The sequence below is a fragment of the Notothenia rossii genome (assembly GCF_949606895.1).
Source record: "Notothenia rossii genome assembly, chromosome: 12".
NCBI classification, from domain to species: Eukaryota; Metazoa; Chordata; class Actinopteri; order Perciformes; family Nototheniidae; genus Notothenia; species Notothenia rossii.
In genome coordinates this window covers 829,769-849,768 of record NC_136911.1, presented here as the reverse complement: position 1 = coordinate 849,768, position 20,000 = coordinate 829,769, and the positions used below count along the sequence as shown (strand labels likewise).

The following is a 20,000-nucleotide window of genomic DNA, read 5'->3' as shown; positions in this document are numbered from 1 at the left end:
AACCACTGCTTTAGAGGACTTTTTAAGGATGCATATGGACCCTGAGAGGGACATGCTGCAATACCTCGCCCAAAAGAAAGGACGTGGATTTAGATTTTTAAATCTTCGCTTAACATCTCTCCTGTGAATCACACACGCCGTCAGTCTGCAGCTTTAGGAAGTCAGATAGTGTTTAAGGAAGTGCACAAATAATCCTAAATATGGCAGTTACCTGTCACCTGCTGCAACACACACACACACACACACACACACACACACACACACACACACACACACACACACACACACACACACACACACACACACACACACACACACACACACACACACACACACACACACACACACACACACACACACACACACACACACACACACACACACACACACACACACACACACTCGGGGGATAGTAAAGTGGCAGCGGTCCGTGCAGAGACAGGAACTTTCTATTAGAGCTCAACCTCGCTTTATCAGACCATCAATCCTGCTCTGTGTGCGTGTGCGTGTGCGTGTGTGTGTGTGTGTGTGTGTGTGTGTGTGTGTGTGTGTGTGTGTGTGTGTGTGTGTGTGTGTGTGTGTGAGACATGAGATATGGAGTGTGTCGGGTGGTCTAAGAGAGGAATGGGGGGTGACAAACGATCCGGATATTTCTGTCCTGGTGCCTGGAGGAATCAAGCCCTCAGCAGCTGAATATAGAACTCAGTAATTATGCGAGTAATTGACCTGTCTTTCTCCAGAGAGTCTGAAAGCCCCTCGGAGACAAAGGGTCCTGAAAATAGTGCTGGTGATTAATGCACAGAAGTGTGTATTAAAGGTCTCTTATCATGCAAAATACACTTTCTACTGTATGTCTTTTCTACATCAACATGCGTCCCCGGTGTGTCCCTGTGTGTCCCCGGTGTGTCCCCGGTGTGTCTCCGTGTGTCCCCGGTGTGTGTCAGGAGACTCACTAATACACTTTCTACTGTATGTCTTTTTTACATCAACATGTGTCCCCGGTGTGTCCCGATGTGTCCCCGGTAAGTCCTCGTGTGTCCCCCGTGTGTGTCAGGAGACTCACTAATACACTTTCTACTGTATGTCTTTTCTACATCAACATGTGTCCCCGGTGTGTCCCGATGTGTCCCCGGTATGTCCTCGTGTGTCCCCCGTGTGTGTCAGGAGACTCACTAATACACTTTCTACTGTATGTCTTTTTTACATCAACATGTGTCCCCGGTGTGTCCCGGTGTGTCCCCTGTATGTCCCTGTGTGTCCCCGGTGTGTCCCCATTTGTCCCCGGTGTGTGTCAGGAGACTCACTAATACACTTTCTACTGTATGTCTTTTCTACATCAACATGTATCCCCGGTGTGTCCCGGTGTGTCCCCGGTATGTCCCCATGTGTCCCCGGTGTGTGTCAGGAGACTTACTAATACACTTTCTACTGTATGTCTTTTTTACATCAACATGTGTCCCCGGTGTGTCCCCGGTGTGTCCCGGTGTGTCCCCGTGTGTCTCCGTGTGTCCCCGTGTGTCTCCGTGTGTCCCCGTGTGTCCCCTGTGTGTCAGGAGACTCACTAAGTGTCAGGAAATAAACCCCTCTCTCTTCTCCTCCGTACCCACATCTCTAAAAACGGGGCAACAACGGAGCTGATCCAGATTTGCTGCTTCATGACCACATTACTAAAATGTGGGCGGGCTTTAGACCCACGGGCCAATCAGAAAGGTTGCTGTCAGAAACAATGAGACGTGTTCTGGAAGTAATATGGTCTGTGTTCACATTAGCATGCTAACACTCAGAGCTAACCTGTACTGGAGAGAGTGGGTGTGAAGAAGCAGGAAATCAAAAGGAAGTCACCTTGTGGTGAACCTGAGAGAGAGAGAGAGAGTTTGAGCTCCATCCTGTTTCAGAGAGAATCCTTGATGTGGTTTGGAACATGATATGGAGTTTCATCAATATATATTTTTGAAAGCTACAGACCCAGAATCAGCACTTTAGTCACAGCTGAAACAGAGGGGGGTGAGGCTAGAATGATCTGTTGGGTATTTTGAGTAAAACACTTCATAGGCATGTTGTTTTATATTTCTGAGACCTGTGATATCTGCTCGGAGAGCGTTAAGAGAAAACTGAAGAAGTAGAAGTAGAGAGATGATTTCAGGGTAATAAATGAACGGGCACACTCACCGATGCACCCCGCTGTTGCACATGACGATGTGCGTGGCCCCCAGTCTGGAGCAGAGCTCTGAGGAGACGCTGAGCAGCCCGACCCCCGACGCCCCGCAGGCTGTGAACTGACAGGGGGGGGTCCGCCGGGAGGAGATGAAACTCTCCATCAGACGGTACAACTCCTCCACTGCGTTCAGGGGGCGCATCAGCTGGGGAGGGGCAAAAAGAGAAGATCAGCTGATTAGGTCCTTGTGGTCCTCTCTCCGGTAGATAGACAAGAGTATGGACTCCAGACACAAGTTATATGAGGTTATGACTGACTTGAAACCCTGACTTGTGATGAGAGAGATGAATTCTGACTAGACAAGGAAAGTTAAGGACTAGGGATGTAGGTGCAAGACTAGTGACTTGCAAAACAATGAAAAAGTCACAAAGCAGAATGTATACTTTACTAACTAAACACGTTTCTTTAAACTTTAGGATGTTTGACTTGGCTGCTACGGCTTGGAAAACAATGACTTAGTCCCACCTGCGATCAAAGTTTACACTTTAAGAATAGGTTTTGAGTTCGGTCTAAATGAAAGAAGACCTGCAACTTGGACTAAACACCAATGACTCAACTAAACTACAGATGCATTGCAGCTTGTATGAGACTCAAACCCAAAGTTAGACTTGTATGAGACTCAAACCCAAAGTTAGACTTGTATGAGACTCAAACCCAAAGTTAAACTTGTATGAGACTCAAACCCAAAGTTAAACTTGTATGAGACTCAAACCCAAAGTTAAACTTGTATGAGACTCAAACCCAAAGTTAGACTTGTATGAGACTCAAACCCAAAGTTAGACTTGTATGAGACTCAAACCCAAAGTTAAACTTGTATGAGACTCAAACCCAAAGTTAAACTTGTATGAGACTCAAACCCAAAGTTAGACTTGTATGAGACTCAAACCCAAAGTTAGACTTGTTTGAGACTCAAACCCAAAGTTAGACTTGTTTGAGACTCAAACCCAAAGTTAGACTTGTATGAGACTCAAACCCAAAGTTAGACTTGTTTGAGACTCAAACCCAAAGTTAGACTTGTTTGAGACTCAAACCCAAAGTTAGACTTGTATGAGACTCAAACCCAAAGATAGACTTGTATGAGACTCAAACCCAAAGTTAGACTTGTATGAGACTCAAACCCAAAGTTAGACTTGTTTGAGACTCAAACCCAAAGATAGACTTGTTTGAGACTCAAACCCAAAGTTAAACTTGTATGAGACTCAAACCCAAAGTTAGACTTGTTTGAGACTCAAACCCAAAGATAGACTTGTATGAGACTCAAACCCAAAGTTAGACTTGTTTGAGACTCAAACCCAAAGTTAGACTTGTATGAGACTCAAACCCAAAGATAGACTTGTATGAGACTCAAACCCAAAGTTAGACTTGTTTGAGACTCAAACCCAAAGATAGACTTGTATGAGACTCAAACCCAAAGTTATACTTGTTTGAGACTCAAACCCAAAGTTAGACTTGTATGAGACTCAAACCCAAAGTTAGACTTGTTTGAGACTCAAACCCAAAGATAGACTTGTATGAGACTCAAACCCAAAGTTAGACTTGTTTGAGACTCAAACCCAAAGATAGACTTGTATGAGACTCAAACCCAAAGTTAGACTTGTTTGAGACTCAAACCCAAAGATAGACTTGTATGAGACTCAAACCCAAAGTTAGACTTGTTTGAGACTCAAACCCAAAGTTAGACTTGTATGAGACTCAAACCCAAAGTTAGACTTGTTTGAGACTCAAACCCAAAGATAGACTTGTATGAGACTCAAACCCAAAGTTAGACTTGTTTGAGACTCAAACCCAAAGATAGACTTGTATGAGACTCAAACCCAAAGTTAAACTTGTATGAGACTCAAACCCAAAGTTAGACTTGTTTGAGACTCAAACCCAAAGTTAAACTTGTATGAGACTCAAACCCAAAGATAGACTTGTATGAGACTCAAACCCAAAGTTAGACTTGTTTGAGACTCAAACCCAAAGTTAGACTTGTATGAGACTCAAACCCAAAGTTAGACTTGTATGAGACTCAAACCCAAAGTTAAACTTGTATGAGACTCAAACCCAAAGTTAGACTTGTATGAGACTCAAACCCAAAGTTAAACTTGTATGAGACTCAAACCCAAAGATAGACTTGTATGAGACTCAAACCCAAAGTTAGACTTGTTTGAGACTCAAACCCAAAGATAGACTTGTATGAGACTCAAACCCAAAGTTAGACTTGTATGAGACTCAAACCCAAAGTTAGACTTGTATGAGACTCAAACCCAAAGTTAAACTTGTATGAGACTCAAACCCTAAGTTAGACTTGTATGAGACTCAAACCCAAAGTTAACAAGTTGTATGTTACAAAACAATGAATAGTTCCAAAATTGGATTTTAGACTTGTACAGATAGGTTACAGAGGGAGATGCAGTGTGACTTGTATATGACTCTGAACTCTATACAGAGTTGTTTTTATGCGAAAAAATAACTAAATGGGGTTTTGTCATTTCTCTGTTTTAAATAATATTAAAGATAGTGTTTTTGTGTCTCGTCCTGAAGGCATCATGAGTTTCTCTCACCTTATCGATGAGAGCAGCTTTAGGAGTGGAGCTTGGCGTCAGGTTGGACTGGTCCAGATAGAAAGCCCTGAGGGACACACACACACACACACAACATGTGAATACAAACACATCTGTGTGTGTGAAGCGTGAACCACTGCAGCATCCATCAGCTGAGTAGCTGGGGTCCAGCTCAGCAGAAACACACGCTCAGCATCTCGCTGTCTGGGCGTCACTCCAACTCATTCATTCATGCAGAGCAGAGGGAGCCATTCCCTCTCTCTCCACAGGGGGCAGCACTCTATGAGTCCCAATGAAGTGCACACTCAGCAGTCAGCACATATAAGTGAGTAATCCAGCAGTTATAAATAGAAACACCAAGATTAGCCGACTGTAATGAAATCACGTCTTCTCCAGCAGAGAGGAGACCTGCTTTCTGAAATCAGGCTGAAGAGGAATCATCTCTCCGAGCTGTTCCTCCCTGACTGTTATCCCTGATTCAAGAGACTGATTATAAACAAGGGATTCAAAGCCATGGAGAAGCATGCTCGCCAAACAATGAACGATATACTTCATAATGCAGCGCTGCAGGAAACATTACGTATGAAAAGGCACTTGAAGAGAGTCACCCCCAAAATAATCATTTATATATCAATTACTTCCACAGATAACTTTGTATTCTTGGAGATAACCGGTTGTGTTTCTTGCATGCTAAAAAATGGACTGTTGCATTTAAAAAAAAGCATTATCTAAAATAATCTACATTTTAAATACATGTTGGACTCATCTGGACGAGTGGGATTCATGCACAAGAACGAGGCCCTGATTTCCTTAAATTCCTTATTTCTTCATTTGTTGATCTTTTTGAACCATGCAAAAGTTCCCTGCAATATTTCAAAGTATCCTGGGGTGAGTAATTGATATATAAGTAATTATTGTATGGGTTGTAGTATCCCTTTAAGTCCAGTTCCTGCAGTCGTTAAGGAAGTGTGTGCAACAGCTCATCAATCTCAGATGTTCAGATGCACATTTCTCTCCTCCACTTGTTGAAGTTATCCAGGTGCTTCATCTCTCTGTGAGCAAATTACCCTTTAACCTTTTGGCATGCTTTATTAAATCACCAGGAGCTGAGTTAGTGGAGGGTTCAGAGCTAACAGCCCGTGTAATTGTTTCAAGATGGCCGTGTCATTTAAAAGATGCTCACAGTATAAACGAGTTAAACGGCATCTCGTAAAAAGCACTGGAGGCAAAACAGGAAGTGAAGAAGCTTGAAATACTGGATTTACTCTCCTGCTGATGTTCAGGTGTATATCAGTATGTAGTGTCTCTACTTTAAAGAGTCCTCTCCTGCTGATGTTCAGGTGTATATCAGTATGTAGTGTCTCTACTTTAAAGAGTCCTCTCCTGCTGATGTTCAGGTGTATATCAGTATGTAGTGTCTCTACTTTAAAGAGTCCTCTCCTGCTGATGTTCAGGTGTATATCAGTAAGTAGTGTCTCTACTTTAAAGAGTCCTCTCCTGCTGATGTTCAGGTGTATATCAGTATGTAGTGTGTCTACTTTAAAGAGTCCTCTTCTGCTGATGTTCAGGTGTATATCAGTATGTAGTGTCTCTACTTTAAAGAGTCCTCTCCTGCTGATGTTCAGATGTATATCAGTATGTAGTGTCTCTACTTTAAAGAGTCCTCTCCTGCTGATGTTAAGGTGTATATCAGTATGTAGTGTCTCTACTTTAAAGAGTCCTCTCCTGCTGATGTTCAGGTGTATATCAGTATGTAGTGTCTCTACTTTAAAGAGTCCTCTCCTGCTGATGTTCAGGTGTATATCAGTATGTAGTGTCTCTACTTTAAAGAGTCCTCTCCTGCTGATGTTCAGGTGTATATCAGTATGTAGTGTCTCTACTTTAAAGAGTCCTCTCCTGCTGATGTTCAGGTGTATATCAGTAAGTAGTGTCTCTACTTTAAAGAGTCCTCTCCTGCTGATGTTCAGTTGTATATCAGTATGTAGTGTCTCTACTTTAAAGAGTCCTCTCCTGCTGATGTTCAGGTGTATATCAGTATGTAGTGTCTCTACTTTAAAGAGTCCTCTCCTGCTGATGTTCAGGTGTATATCAGTATGTAGTGTCTCTACTTTAAAGAGTCCTCTCCTGCTGATGTTCAGGTGTATATCAGTAAGTAGTGTCTCTACTTTAAAGAGTCCTCTCCTGCTGATGTTCAGGTGTATATCAGTATGTAGTGTCTCTACTTTAAAGAGTCCTCTTCTGCTGATGTTCAGGTGTATATCAGTATGTAGTGTCTCTACTTTAAAGAGTCCTCTCCTGCTGATGTTCAGATGTATATCAGTATGTAGTGTCTCTACTTTAAAGAGTCCTCTCCTGCTGATGTTAAGGTGTATATCAGTATGTAGTGTCTCTACTTTAAAGAGTCCTCTCCTGCTGATGTTCAGGTGTATATCAGTATGTAGTGTCTCTACTTTAAAGAGTCCTCTCCTGCTGATGTTCAGGTGTATATCAGTATGTAGTGTCTCTACTTTAAAGAGTCCTCTCCTGCTGATGTTCAGGTGTATATCAGTATGTAGTGTCTCTACTTTAAAGAGTCCTCTCCTGCTGATGTTCAGGTGTATATCAGTAAGTAGTGTCTCTACTTTAAAGAGTCCTCTCCTGCTGATGTTCAGGTGTATATCAGTATGTAGTGTCTCTACTTTAAAGAGTCCTCTTCTGCTGATGTTCAGGTGTATATCAGTATGTAGTGTCTCTACTTTAAAGAGTCCTCTCCTGCTGATGTTCAGATGTATATCAGTATGTAGTGTCTCTACTTTAAAGAGTCCTCTCCTGCTGATGTTAAGGTGTATATCAGTATGTAGTGTCTCTACTTTAAAGAGTCCTCTCCTGCTGATGTTCAGGTGTATATCAGTATGTAGTGTCTCTACTTTAAAGAGTCCTCTCCTGCTGATGTTCAGGTGTATATCAGTATGTAGTGTCTCTACTTTAAAGAGTCCTCTCCTGCTGATGTTCAGGTGTATGTCAGTATGTAGTGTCTCTACTTTAAAGAGTCCTCTCCTGCTGATGTTCAGGTGTATATCAGTATGTAGTGTCTCTACTTTAAAGAGTCCTCTCCTGCTGATGTTCAGGTGTATATCAGTATGTGGTGTCTCTACTTTAAAGAGTCCTCTCCTGCTGATGTTCAGGTGTATATCAGTATGTAGTGTCTCTACTTTAAAGAGTCCTCTCCTGCTGATGTTCAGGAGTATATCAGTGTGTAGTGTCTCTACTTTAAAGAGTACTCTCCTGCTGATGTTCAGGTGTATATCAGTATGTAGTGTCTCTACTTTAAAGAGTCCTCTCCTGCTGATGTTCAGGTGTCTTCAGGGTTTGTAATTCTATCTGTCTGTGAGGAGCATTTGTTTCAGACTGAATAAAATCTCCTCGTCTCGTCCTTTAAAAGTCTCAATATCTGCAGATGATCTCCACTTAAACCTTATATAATGCAAGAGAAGTGAATATGAAGCCCACACACACTGTGCAAAGTGAGGCTGGGAACATAACACACACACACTCTCTATATATATATATTAAGGTCTACCTCAGCTGGGTGTGTGTTATTACTCGCTTTAAGCCTCTGAACTCCAGCTGCCCTGCTTTAGCGCCCGCAGGCTTTTACACAGGCTTAGCTCTTCCTTATCCAATATTAAAACGCATAAAGTGTAACTCTGCATCCACGGGGGAGGTCTCACAACCACAACCACGGTAGTGCAGAGGGAGGGTATAAGGAAAACTATATGTTTAGATGCTTTTAACACACACACACACACACACACACACACACACACACACACACACACACACACACACACACACACACACACACACACACACACACACACACACACACACACACACACACACACACACACACACACACACACACACACACACACACACACACACACTAATGGAGCAGTTGGCTGCAGGCCAGAGGTTTCCTGCTCTGATCTGGTTTTATGTTATCGGGCCGATGAGGACACTTAATTCTCGTTGTTTCTGCCTCGTCATGACAAAAGGAAGCTGGAGGCCGTTTACAGAAGAAGAGGTTTCTTTCCACATTATCCTGCATCCAAACAGCACGAAGAAACACCTCGACTGAGTGTTTCAAATATAATCCACCAGATGCAGCAGAAATAAAATTTAGGATACAGTTTGAGGATGCCAAAAGGTGAGTTGTGAAGCTGAGAAAGCATTATAATAAACACAATATATTATGTTAAGGAACAGCTAATCTATAATGTAACTGCATGGCTTTTAAGGAGAAATGGATTTATACGTATCATTTGACACAATCTGTTTCACTGTGTTGCTCTGTTGGAGGCCGTGACCTCAGATTCTCACTGTAGCTGCTGAACACATGACAATAAAAGCCTTGGATCTGGAATTGAAAGGAAGCAGGAGTCAAGGGATTAAGGAAAGGGAGTCTCGGGAGTAAGGAAAGGGAGTTCAGGAGGGAAAGGAAGCAGGAGTCAAGGGAGTAAGGAAAGGGAGTCTCGGGAGTAAGGAAAGGGAGTTCAGGAGGGAAAGGAAGCAGGAGTCAAGGGGGTAAGGAAAGGGAGTCAAGGGAGTAAGGAAAGGGAGTTCAGGAGGGAAATGAAGCAGGAGTCAAGGGAGTAAGTCAAGGGAGTTCGGGAGTGAAAGGAAGCAGGAGTCAAGGAAGTAAGGAAAGGGAGTCAAGGGAGTAAGGAAAGGGAGATCAGGAGGGAAAGGAAGCAGGAGTCAAGGGAGAAAGGAAAGGGAGTCAAGGGAGTAAGGAAAGGGAGTTCAGGAGGGAAAGGAAGCAGGAGTCAAGGGATTAAGGAAAGGGAGTCTCGGGAGTAAAGAAATGGAGTTCAGGAGGTAAAGGAAGCAGGAGTCAAGGGCTTAAGGAAAGGGAGTCTCGGGAGTAAAGAAATGGAGTTCAGGAGGGAAAGGAAGCAGGAGTCAAGGGAGTAAGGAAAGGGAGTCAAGGGAGTAAGGAAAGGGAGTTCAGGAGGGAAAGGAAGCAGGAGTCAAGGGAGTAAGGAAAGGGAGTCAAGGGAGTAAGGAAAGGGAGTTCAGGAGGGAAAGGAAGCAAGAGTCAAGGGAGTAAGGAAAGGGAGTTCGGGAGTGAAAGGAAGCAGGAGTCAAGGGAGTAAGGAAAGGGAGTCTCTGGAGTAAGGAAATGGAGTTCAGGAGGGAAAGGAAGCAGGAGTCAAGGGATTAAGGAAAGGGAGTCTCGGGAGTAAGGAAAGGGAGTTCAGGAGTGAAAGGAAGCAGGAGTCAAGGGAGTAAGGAAAGGTAGTCAAGGGAGTAAGGAAAGGGAGTTCAGGAGGGAAAGGAAGCAGGAGTCAAGGGAGTAAGGAAAGGGAGTTCGGGAGTGAAAGGAAGCAGGAGTTAAGGGAGTAAGGAAAGGGAGCTCAGGATGGAAAGGAAGCAGGAGTCAAGGGAGTAAGGAAAGGGAGCTCAGGATGGAAAGGAAGCAGGAGTCAAGGGATTAAGGAAAGGGAGTCTCGGGAGTATGGAAAGGGAGTTCAGGATGTAAAGGAAGCAGGAGTCAAGGGAGTAAGGAAAGGGAGTTCGGGAGTGAAAGGAAGCAGGAATCAAGGGATTAAGGAAAGGGAGTCTCGGGAGTATGGAAAGGGAGTTCAGAAGGGAAAGGAAGCAGGAGTCAAGGGAGTAAGGAAAGGGAGTCAAAGGAGGAAGGAAAGGGAGTTAAGAGGAGGGAAAGGATGCAGGAGTCAAGGGATTCAAATGACTTGTAGAGTCTCCTTGCTCTATTTCTATTCTATTGTATTTACTTGTATTTGAACGGTCGTATCTGTTAAGTTGTTGCACTGTTGGAGGAGCCTAAGATCTTCATTGACAAAACTACACTGTGTTCAAAGGACAATAAAAGCCTTGAATCCTTGAGACGCCTCACACGTGTCCAGGATGTATTATATATTTATAACAGCGTGCGTGAGGCTGCAGAGGTGCAGGCTGGTCCCTGTAAATCACTCACTGAGTGACACTCTGCGTTATTAAATCTCCCAGAATCCCCTGCAGCGTCCTCGGGGTTTGATGGAGAACTGCTTCTAGAGGTCACTTCCTCACTTCCTATTTACACTTCCTGATTTATCACCAGCTGTATGTCGGACATGAGTTACTACGGCAGGAAAGACCTTCACATGCACAGGTACATCAATACAAAGGTGCTCATGCTGTACAACAGAGATGTCAACAGAACACCCATCCTTTACTCAAGTCGAAGTACACCCATCCTTTACTCAAGTCGAAGTACACACATCCTTTACTCAAGTAGAAGTACACACATCCTTTACTCAAGTCGAAGTACACACATCCTTTACTGAAGTAGAAGTACACACATCCTTTACTCAAGTAGAAGTACAGATACTCGTGTTTAAAAATACTCTGGTGAAAGTAGAAGTACTGACTAAACTTCTTTCCTCAAGTCAAAGTAAAGAACTTTGAAATGTACTTCAGTAAAAAGTACCCATAACTAGCAGCTGTTTTAAAGAGTACCTGACCTCCCTTTATATTAATAGAACAATAATGTCATTGTTAGCTAATGAATGTTTCCATGCTGAACAACGGCAACATGACAACGTTTCCATTGGTCCCTCTTCTTTAGAGAAGACCAGGAAATGATGGATACACGGATCGTGTTCAAATCAATAGGCACGCAATGACTCTAAATAATAATGATCACGCCACCAAACACACATTCAGACTAAAGGAACCAGCCTGTTTGGAAAATGAGAGAAGTAGAAAGTACAGGTATTTGAGTTCAACATGTAAGAAGTAGAAAGTACAGGTATTTGAGTTCAACATGTAAGAAGTAGAAAGTACAGGTATTTGAGTTCAACATGTAAGAAGTAGAAAGTACAGGTATTTGAGTTCAACATGTAAGAAGTAGAAAGTACAGGTATTTGTGTTCAACATGTTAGAAGTAGAAAGTACAGGTATTTGTGTTCAACATGTAAGAAGTAGAAAGTACAGGTATTTGAGTTCAACATGTAAGAAGTAGAAAGTACAGGTATTTGAGTTCAACATGTAAGAAGTAGAAAGTACAGGTATTAGTGTTCAACATGTAAGAAGTAGAAAGTACAGGTATTTGAGTTCAACATGTAAGAAGTAGAAAGTACAGGTATTTGAGTTCAACATGTAAGAAGTAGAAAGTACAGGTATTAGTGTTCAACATGTGAGAAGTAGAAAGTACAGGTATTTGAGTTCAACATGTAAGAAGTAGAAAGTACAGGTATTAGTGTTCAACATGTAAGAAGTAGAAAGTACAGGTATTTGAGTTCAACATGTAAGAAGTAGAAAGTACAGGTATTTGTGTTCAACATGTAAGAAGTAGAAAGTACAGGTATTTGTGTTCAACATGTAAGAAGTAGAAAGTACAGGTATTTGTGTTCAACATGTAAGAAGTAGAAAGTACAGGTATTTGTGTTCAACATGTAAGAAGTAGAAAGTACAGGTATTTGTGTTCAACATGTAAGAAGTAGAAAGTACAGGTATTAGTGTTCAACATGTGAGAAGTAGAAAGTACAGGTATTTGAGTTCAACATGTAAGAAGTAGAAAGTACAGGTATTAGTGTTCAACATGTAAGAAGTAGAAAGTACAGGTATTTGAGTTCAACATGTAAGAAGTAGAAAGTACAGGTATTTGTGTTCAACATGTAAGAAGTAGAAAGTACAGGTATTTGTGTTCAACATGTAAGAAGTAGAAAGTACAGGTATTTGTGTTCAACATGTAAGAAGTAGAAAGTACAGGTATTTGAGTTCAACATGTAAGAAGTAGAAAGTACAGGTATTTGTGTTCAACATGTAAGAAGTAGAAAGTACAGGTATTTGTGTTCAACATGTGAGAAGTAGAAAGTACAGGTATTTGTGTTCAACATGTAAGAAGTAGAAAGTACAGGTATTTGTGTTCAACATGTAAGAAGTAGAAAGTACAGGTATTTGAGTTCAACATGTAAGAAGTAGAAAGTACAGGTATTTGAGTTCAACATGTGAGAAGTAGAAAGTACAGGTATTTGTGTTCAACATGTAAGAAGTAGAAAGTACAGGTATTTGAGTTCAACATGTAAGAAGTAGAAAGTACAGGTATTTGAGTTCAACATGTGAGAAGTAGAAAGTACAGGTATTTGTGTTCAACATGTAAGAAGTAGAAAGTACAGGTATTTGAGTTCAACATGTGAGAAGTAGAAAGTACAGGTATTTGTGTTCAACATGTAAGAAGTAGAAAGTACAGGTATTTGAGTTCAACATGTGAGAAGTAGAAAGTACAGGTATTTGTGTTCAACATGTAAGAAGTAGAAAGTACAGGTATTTGAGTTCAACATGTGAGAAGTAGAAAGTACAGGTATTTGAGTTCAACATGTGAGAAGTAGAAAGTACAGGTATTTGAGTTCAACATGTAAGAAGTAGAAAGTACAGGTATTTGAGTTCAACATGTAAGAAGTAGAAAGTACAGGTATTTGAGTTCAACATGTAAGAAGTAGAAAGTACAGGTATTTGAGTTCAACATGTGAGAAGTAGAAAGTACAGGTATTTGAGTTCAACATGTAAGAAGTAGAAAGTACAGGTATTTGAGTTCAACATGTAAGAAGTAGAAAGTACAGGTATTTGTGTTCAACATGTGAGAAGTAGAAAGTACAGGTATTTGTGTTCAACATGTAAGAAGTAGAAAGTACAGGTATTTGAGTTCAACATGTGAGAAGTAGAAAGTACAGGTATTTGTGTTCAACATGTAAGAAGTAGAAAGTACAGGTATTTGAGTTCAACATGTAAGAAGTAGAAAGTACAGGTATTTGAGTTCAACATGTAAGAAGTAGAAAGTACAGGTATTTGAGTTCAACATGTAAGAAGTAGAAAGTACAGGTATTTGTGTTCAACATGTAAGAAGTAGAAAGTACAGGTATTTGGGTTCAACATGTAAGAAGTAGAAAGTACAGGTATTTGGGTTCAACATGTTAGAAGTCAAAGTCAAAAGTCGTCAGAAAAGTAAGTAGTGGAGTAAAGTACTGATACCAGAAACATGTACTTAAGTGCAGTAACAAAGTATTTGTACTCCACTACTTCCCACCTCTGCACGTACAGAGCCTTGTATCCAGTGGAGGCGTTTCCGTGTGTGTTTTTAACAACAAACGGCTGCATTTTCTCACCAAAACATGAATATTAAAACCAGAGAAACACAGGGAGAGTTGAGATGAGATAGGAGATATATAGAGATATAGGAAACACTTCACAAAGGAAAGGTTATTGTAAATCAAACTTGAATGTAAAGGCTAGTAATGGTATCTGTTTCAGACTGAATAAAAGCACCTTGTCTCGTCCTTTAAGAGTCTCAGTATCTGCAGATGAGGAACACACGCAGGGGGCGTAGATCACAGATGCATCTCTTTACAAAGCAATGAAGAAGAAGAAAAGTGTTTTGAACGATATGAAGCCTCACTGAGAGCAGACGTGTCATCGTTCCAGCTGCTCAATGAACCAATCAGAGAGATGATGAATGGATCTGTGGCTTTCCTCTGACTCCCTCTCAAAGCTGGGAAACATCACACATTTCCTCACTGCTTCACTAAGGCACGTTTCATGGAGGATGTTTTGCTGCAGCAGCTTTTGTGTTATCAATCATAACCTCCCGAGAGAGGAGGAGAGCCATCAGTCACATGGAGCTCAGATTTCTGTTGTTGTTGTGGTTGTTGTGATGATTCATGCTGAAGGGATGTCACACATCTATTGTTGAGTGAGTGTGATTTACACCGCTGTCCCTCAGTTCAATTCCAGGCTTCATCATCATTTGCACATTAGCTTAGTGCGGGTATGGCCATTCAAAACAAGGTATAATAGCAGGAGAATGTTTTGAGATGTGCGAGTCAATTCAAATAAGAGTCTGTATACAAGTGAGAGGTGTGTGCTCAGGGGTTTAGCTGATACACGTGTGTTTAAAACAAATAAAGCCCCTGAGTTAGTCCTCGTTAACTCGATGCATTAGTTTGCCAATAAACGTCTCTAAATGAAAAGCAGTAAAAGTGTTTTCGCTGGACTCTAGAGCTCAGCTCATTTCTCTTATATTTATACTTAAATTACATCGGTTTAACCAGCTGATCTTCAAAGGTGGGAAGTAGTGGAGTACAAATACTTTGTTACTGTACTTAAGTACATGTTTCTGGTATCAGTACTTTACTTCACTACTTATTTTTCTGACAACTTTTTACTTTGACTTCTTACATTTCTAACACAAATACCTGTACTTTCTACTTCTTACATGTTGAACACAAATACCTGTACTTTCTACTTCTTACATGTTGAACACAAATACCTGTACTTTCTACTTCTTACATGTTGAACACAAATACCTGTACTTTCTACTTCTTACATGTTGAACACAAATACCTGTACTTTCTACTTCTTACATGTTGAACACAAATACCTGTACTTTCTACTTCTCTCATGTTGAACACAAATACCTGTACTTTCTACTTCTTACATGTTGAACACAAATACCTGTACTTTCTACTTCTCTCATGTTGAACACAAATACCTGTACTTTCTACTTCTTACATGTTGAACACAAATACCTGTACTTTCTATTTCTTACATGTTGAACACAAATACCTGTACTTTCTACTTCTTACATGTTGAACACAAATACCTGTACTTTCTACTTCTTACATGTTGAACTCAAATACCTGAACTTTCTACTTCTTACATGTTGAACACAAATACCTGTACTTTCTACTTCTTACATGTTGAACACAAATACCTGTACTTTCTACTTCTTACATGTTGAACACAAATACCTGTACTTTCTACTTCTCACATGTTGAACACAAATACCTGTACTTTCTACTTCTCACATGTTGAACACAAATACCTGTACTTTCTACTTCTTACAGGTTGAACCCAAATACCTGTACTTTCTACTTCTTACATGTTGAACACAAATACCTGTACTTTCTACTTCTTACATGTTGAACACAAATACCTGTACTTTCTACTTCTTACATGTTGAACACAAATACCTGTACTTTCTACTTCTCACATGTTGAACACAAATACCTGTACTTTCTACTTCTCACATGTTGAACACAAATACCTGTACTTTCTACTTCTTACAGGTTGAACCCAAATACCTGTACTTTCTACTTCTTACATGTTGAACACAAATACCTGTACTTTCTACTTCTTACATGTTGAACACAAATACCTGTACTTTCTACTTCTTACATGTTGAACTCAAATACCTGTACTTTCTAATTCTCACATGTTGAACCCAAATACCTGTACTTTCTACTTCTTACATGTTGAACCCAAATACCTGTACTTTCTACTTCTTACATGTTGAACTCAAATACCTGTACTTTCTACTTCTTACATGTTGAACTCAAATACCTGTACTTTCTACTTCTTACATGTTGAACACAAATACCTGTACTTTCTACTTCTTACATGTTGAACACAAATACCTGTACTTTCTACTTCTTACATGTTGAACTCAAATACCTGTACTTTCTACTTCTTACATGTTGAACACAAATACCTGTACTTTCTACTTCTTACATGTTGAACACAAATACCTGTACTTTCTACTTCTTACATGTTGAACACAAATACCTGTACTTTCTACTTCTTACATGTTGAACCCAAATACCTGTACTTTCTACTTCTTACATGTTGAACTCAAATACCTGTACTTTCTACTTCTCACATGTTGAACACAAATACCTGTACTTTCTACTTCTTACATTTTGAACACAAATACCTGTACTTTCTACTTCTTACATGTTGAACTCAAATACCTGTACTTTCTACTTCTCACATGTTGAACACAAATACCTGTACTTTCTACTTCTTACATGTTGAACTCAAATACCTGTACTTTCTACTTCTTACATGTTGAACTCAAATACCTGTACTTTCTACTTCTCACATGTTGAACTCAAAGACCTGTACTTTCTACTTCTCTCATTTTCCAAACAGGCTGGTTCCTTTAGTCTGAATGTGTGTTTGGTGGCGTGATCATTATTATTTAGAGTCATTGCGTGCCTATTGATTTGAACACGATCCGTGTATCCATCATTTCCTGGTCTTCTCTAAAGAAGAGGGACCAATGAAAACGTTGTCATGTTGCCGTTGGTCACCATGGAAACATTCATTAGCTAACAATGACATTATTGTTCTATTAATATAAAGGGAGGTCAGGTACTCTTTAAAACAGCTGCTAGTTATGGGTACTTTTTACTGAAGTACATTTCAAAGTTCTTTACTTCTACTTCAGTAAAGGATGTGTGTACTTCTACTTCAGTAAAGGATGTGTGTACTTCTACTTCAGTAAAGGATGTGTGTACTTCTACTTCAGTAAAGGATGTGTGTACTCTGCATTTGTCCCTGAAAACACAGAGAGGATGGATCTGGCTTGCAGACAAAAGCAGTATCTGTGATTACAAAAGAGAGACTGCACTGCAGAGATTCCCGATGGCTGATGGGAACACGAATGATCTGTTTAACTAACACAGCATGCATCATAAATCCATGTGTTGATCTCTCCACCTCCATCATTACACACCATCTGTCAGATCATTTCAATGTGTATCACGGCGTGAGAAACTTAACGACAGTCTCTCAAACATTTCCTCATTACTGCCACGTGCATTTTAGGACAGATAGCTGAATGCCTGCAGTGAAACACACTCAGCTGCATCAGCGTGTGAATATGAAATGAGAAAAACATGCAACACATGTCCTGAAAAACTAAATACCTCCAGAAACTTCCTGTCAGAAAGAGAGAAATGAGAGAAATCTGTCTTTGGATAAAAGACACTCACATCCTTTTTGTTAAGAATGCACAGTATTCAGCTAGGTTCCTCAAAGTAAGGAAACACAAAGCTCTCGTGTGGCTGCTGTTTGTTGCCTCTCTTTGTGCTCAAACTTCTTCTAAATAATTCTCTTTATGAAACAGTGATTCAGAGCTCTGTAGAAATGCCACCGATTATAAATCAATATCTCTCTCGTCCGTTTGTCACTTTTCAGGCGTATAACCGAAATAGGAAAATCCAAAGTACTTGTGTTGTGAATATGGAAATATCTGGAAAAATGATTCCTTGATTTAACGAATATTTGTTTTAGTTAAACATATTCTGCTAATATTGGAAAAACTCCAAGCTGATTGAAATGTCTCATTATTTACTTTAACATGAATTAAGAGAGAGAGTCTGGAAGCAGCTCTTCAAGAAATGTTTCTAAGGAGAATTACTCACACAATTAAGTTTATCAAAAAGAGATATCTAGTCGTGTAGAGGCTGAGTGAATGCACTGGTTTAAAGATTTAACATTTATATTCAATGTAATAGTTAATAATCCATTCCTTACAGAACTAATGTTCCTATAATATCCTGCTTTCTTTTTGTAATGCTATTTTATTTCTATTTTGAGACGTTTACAGTCTTTTTCTTCTGCTGCAACGCAAACATGTCCTAGATTGGGGACGATGAAGTGCTTCTAATTATCTCATCGACTACAAACAGCAGGAGGCGGTGTCTTTACTTTGGACTGAAGTGATCTGCAGTTTCCCGCTCACAAGGCCGTCTGTATTGAATCCAGTTGGTTAGGGGGGTTTGGAGCGTGCTGCTATTACACATCTCTCCCCAGGAACTCCCTCCCGTCAGCTGCTTCGGCTGTGTGTGACTTCAGAATCAATTCTAATCTGTGCTCAGGTGAAGACTGACAGTTCCCCCCCCCTGCTGCAGGAACACGCTTCAGCCTGATTACACCACATGTGAGCTTAGAAAGGTCCTGTCCTGAAGAAAGGTGCTGCAGAACGTGCACGCACACATGCGCTGCTGTGGTATCTAAATTAGAATAGGGACTTTTTGAATACAGATAAAACGGCAGTCTGCAAGCAAAGGAAAGAGGATGCCTCACAGGAGCCGAGGAGTCCCAGAAGGTCCTGCAGGTCCTAAAGAGAAAGAGAGCCTGATGCTCACAGAACATTTCATATCCACTAACACACTTTGGGAAATCCCACTCTCTAAATCGATGCTTAACATTCCTCTCACTCATCGAGCAAAACACTACGACTGAATTAAACCGCTCGGTGGGAACGAGCCGAGGTGCATTCGTGTTTGTTGCAGGATCTGATTTCAAGCTTTCAGGAGAAGAAGAAGAAGATAACGTTTTAAGCTCTGTTTAATTACACACATCTGCAGCAGATGTTTAGAGGAAGGTGTCGAGAGAGGACGCTCTCCAAAGAGTGGGATTATTATCTACAGAGGTTTCAGTAAACATGTTTTAATCCTGGTATTAAAGCATCTGTAGTTCTTTGGAGCCGAGCTGCAACACGACTCAGATCCATAGACTTCAATCTGCAATGCGTCACCCAGATGCAAATATACTGAACGTCCTATTTTGCATTTTTGCTTCTTTTTTATATATTTTTCTGTCTTTCAGTTGAAGATCTTTAGGATAAAATCTGATTTTCATGTCATAATTTGAAAGGCAAACATAATTGTGAGTACCGTAATTTTCTAACTATAAACCGCGCCTTTTTTCCCATTTTTCGACCCTGCGGCTTATATAACGGTGCGGCTAATCTATGGATGTTACAGCTAACGGCCACTAGGGGACCTCCTAGATCTATGGACTTTACAGGTTACAGTCCACCACCTTTAACTCTATTGGGCTCTATGGCCGGTCCGCGCCCCCCCACCTTTAAGCGGCGGGCTCCAGCAGGAAAAGCTGGAGGCCGGAAAAGAGTGAGACAGGTAGCGCGCAAAAGTAAAAGTGGAACCGAGAGTGGTACGAGAGACAGAACGAGAGCAAGACAGACAGACATTACGAGAGCGAGACAGTTTGTCCCCGTACCACTGGTTGAAAACCACTGCTGTAGATCACTGCCGGTACGTGCGCTGGGAGCGCACCGTTTAAGTTTGAAAGTTGAAAAGTGTGTGTGTCTGAAACGCTATGTGATACAGTACAGTTTACAAAGCACATGTTCTGTAGCTACTATTGCACTAAATGCTAACACTTGAATACGTTATGCAAATATGCAACTTGTTTGTTGAAATGTTAATAAATGGGAGCTTCCTCAAACAGCCATCTCTTTCCCCACAATCCCCTCTGTGCACGAACCCTTACATATGGTAATGAAACATTAAAACACCTGCGGCTTATAGTCCAGTGCGGGTTATATATGTACACATCATTCAATTTAGCTGCTGCGGCTTATATTCAGGTGCGCCTTATAGTCC

The 20,000-nt window shown here is 40.8% G+C and overlaps 1 protein-coding gene across 1 annotated transcript in view; it reads right to left on the bottom strand.

Moving 5' to 3' along the window:
* prex2 (phosphatidylinositol-3,4,5-trisphosphate-dependent Rac exchange factor 2) overlaps nucleotides 1-20,000 on the bottom strand; it is an 85,482-nt gene that overhangs the window by 12,571 nt on the left and 52,911 nt on the right. The window contains exons 29-30 of the mRNA XM_079661814.1: nucleotides 4,762-4,949; nucleotides 2,170-2,360 (exon numbers count right to left, since the gene is read on the bottom strand). Coding sequence (XP_079517940.1) covers nucleotides 2,170-2,360; nucleotides 4,762-4,949 — 379 coding nt within the window. The remainder of the gene's footprint in view (nucleotides 1-2,169; nucleotides 2,361-4,761; nucleotides 4,950-20,000) is intronic.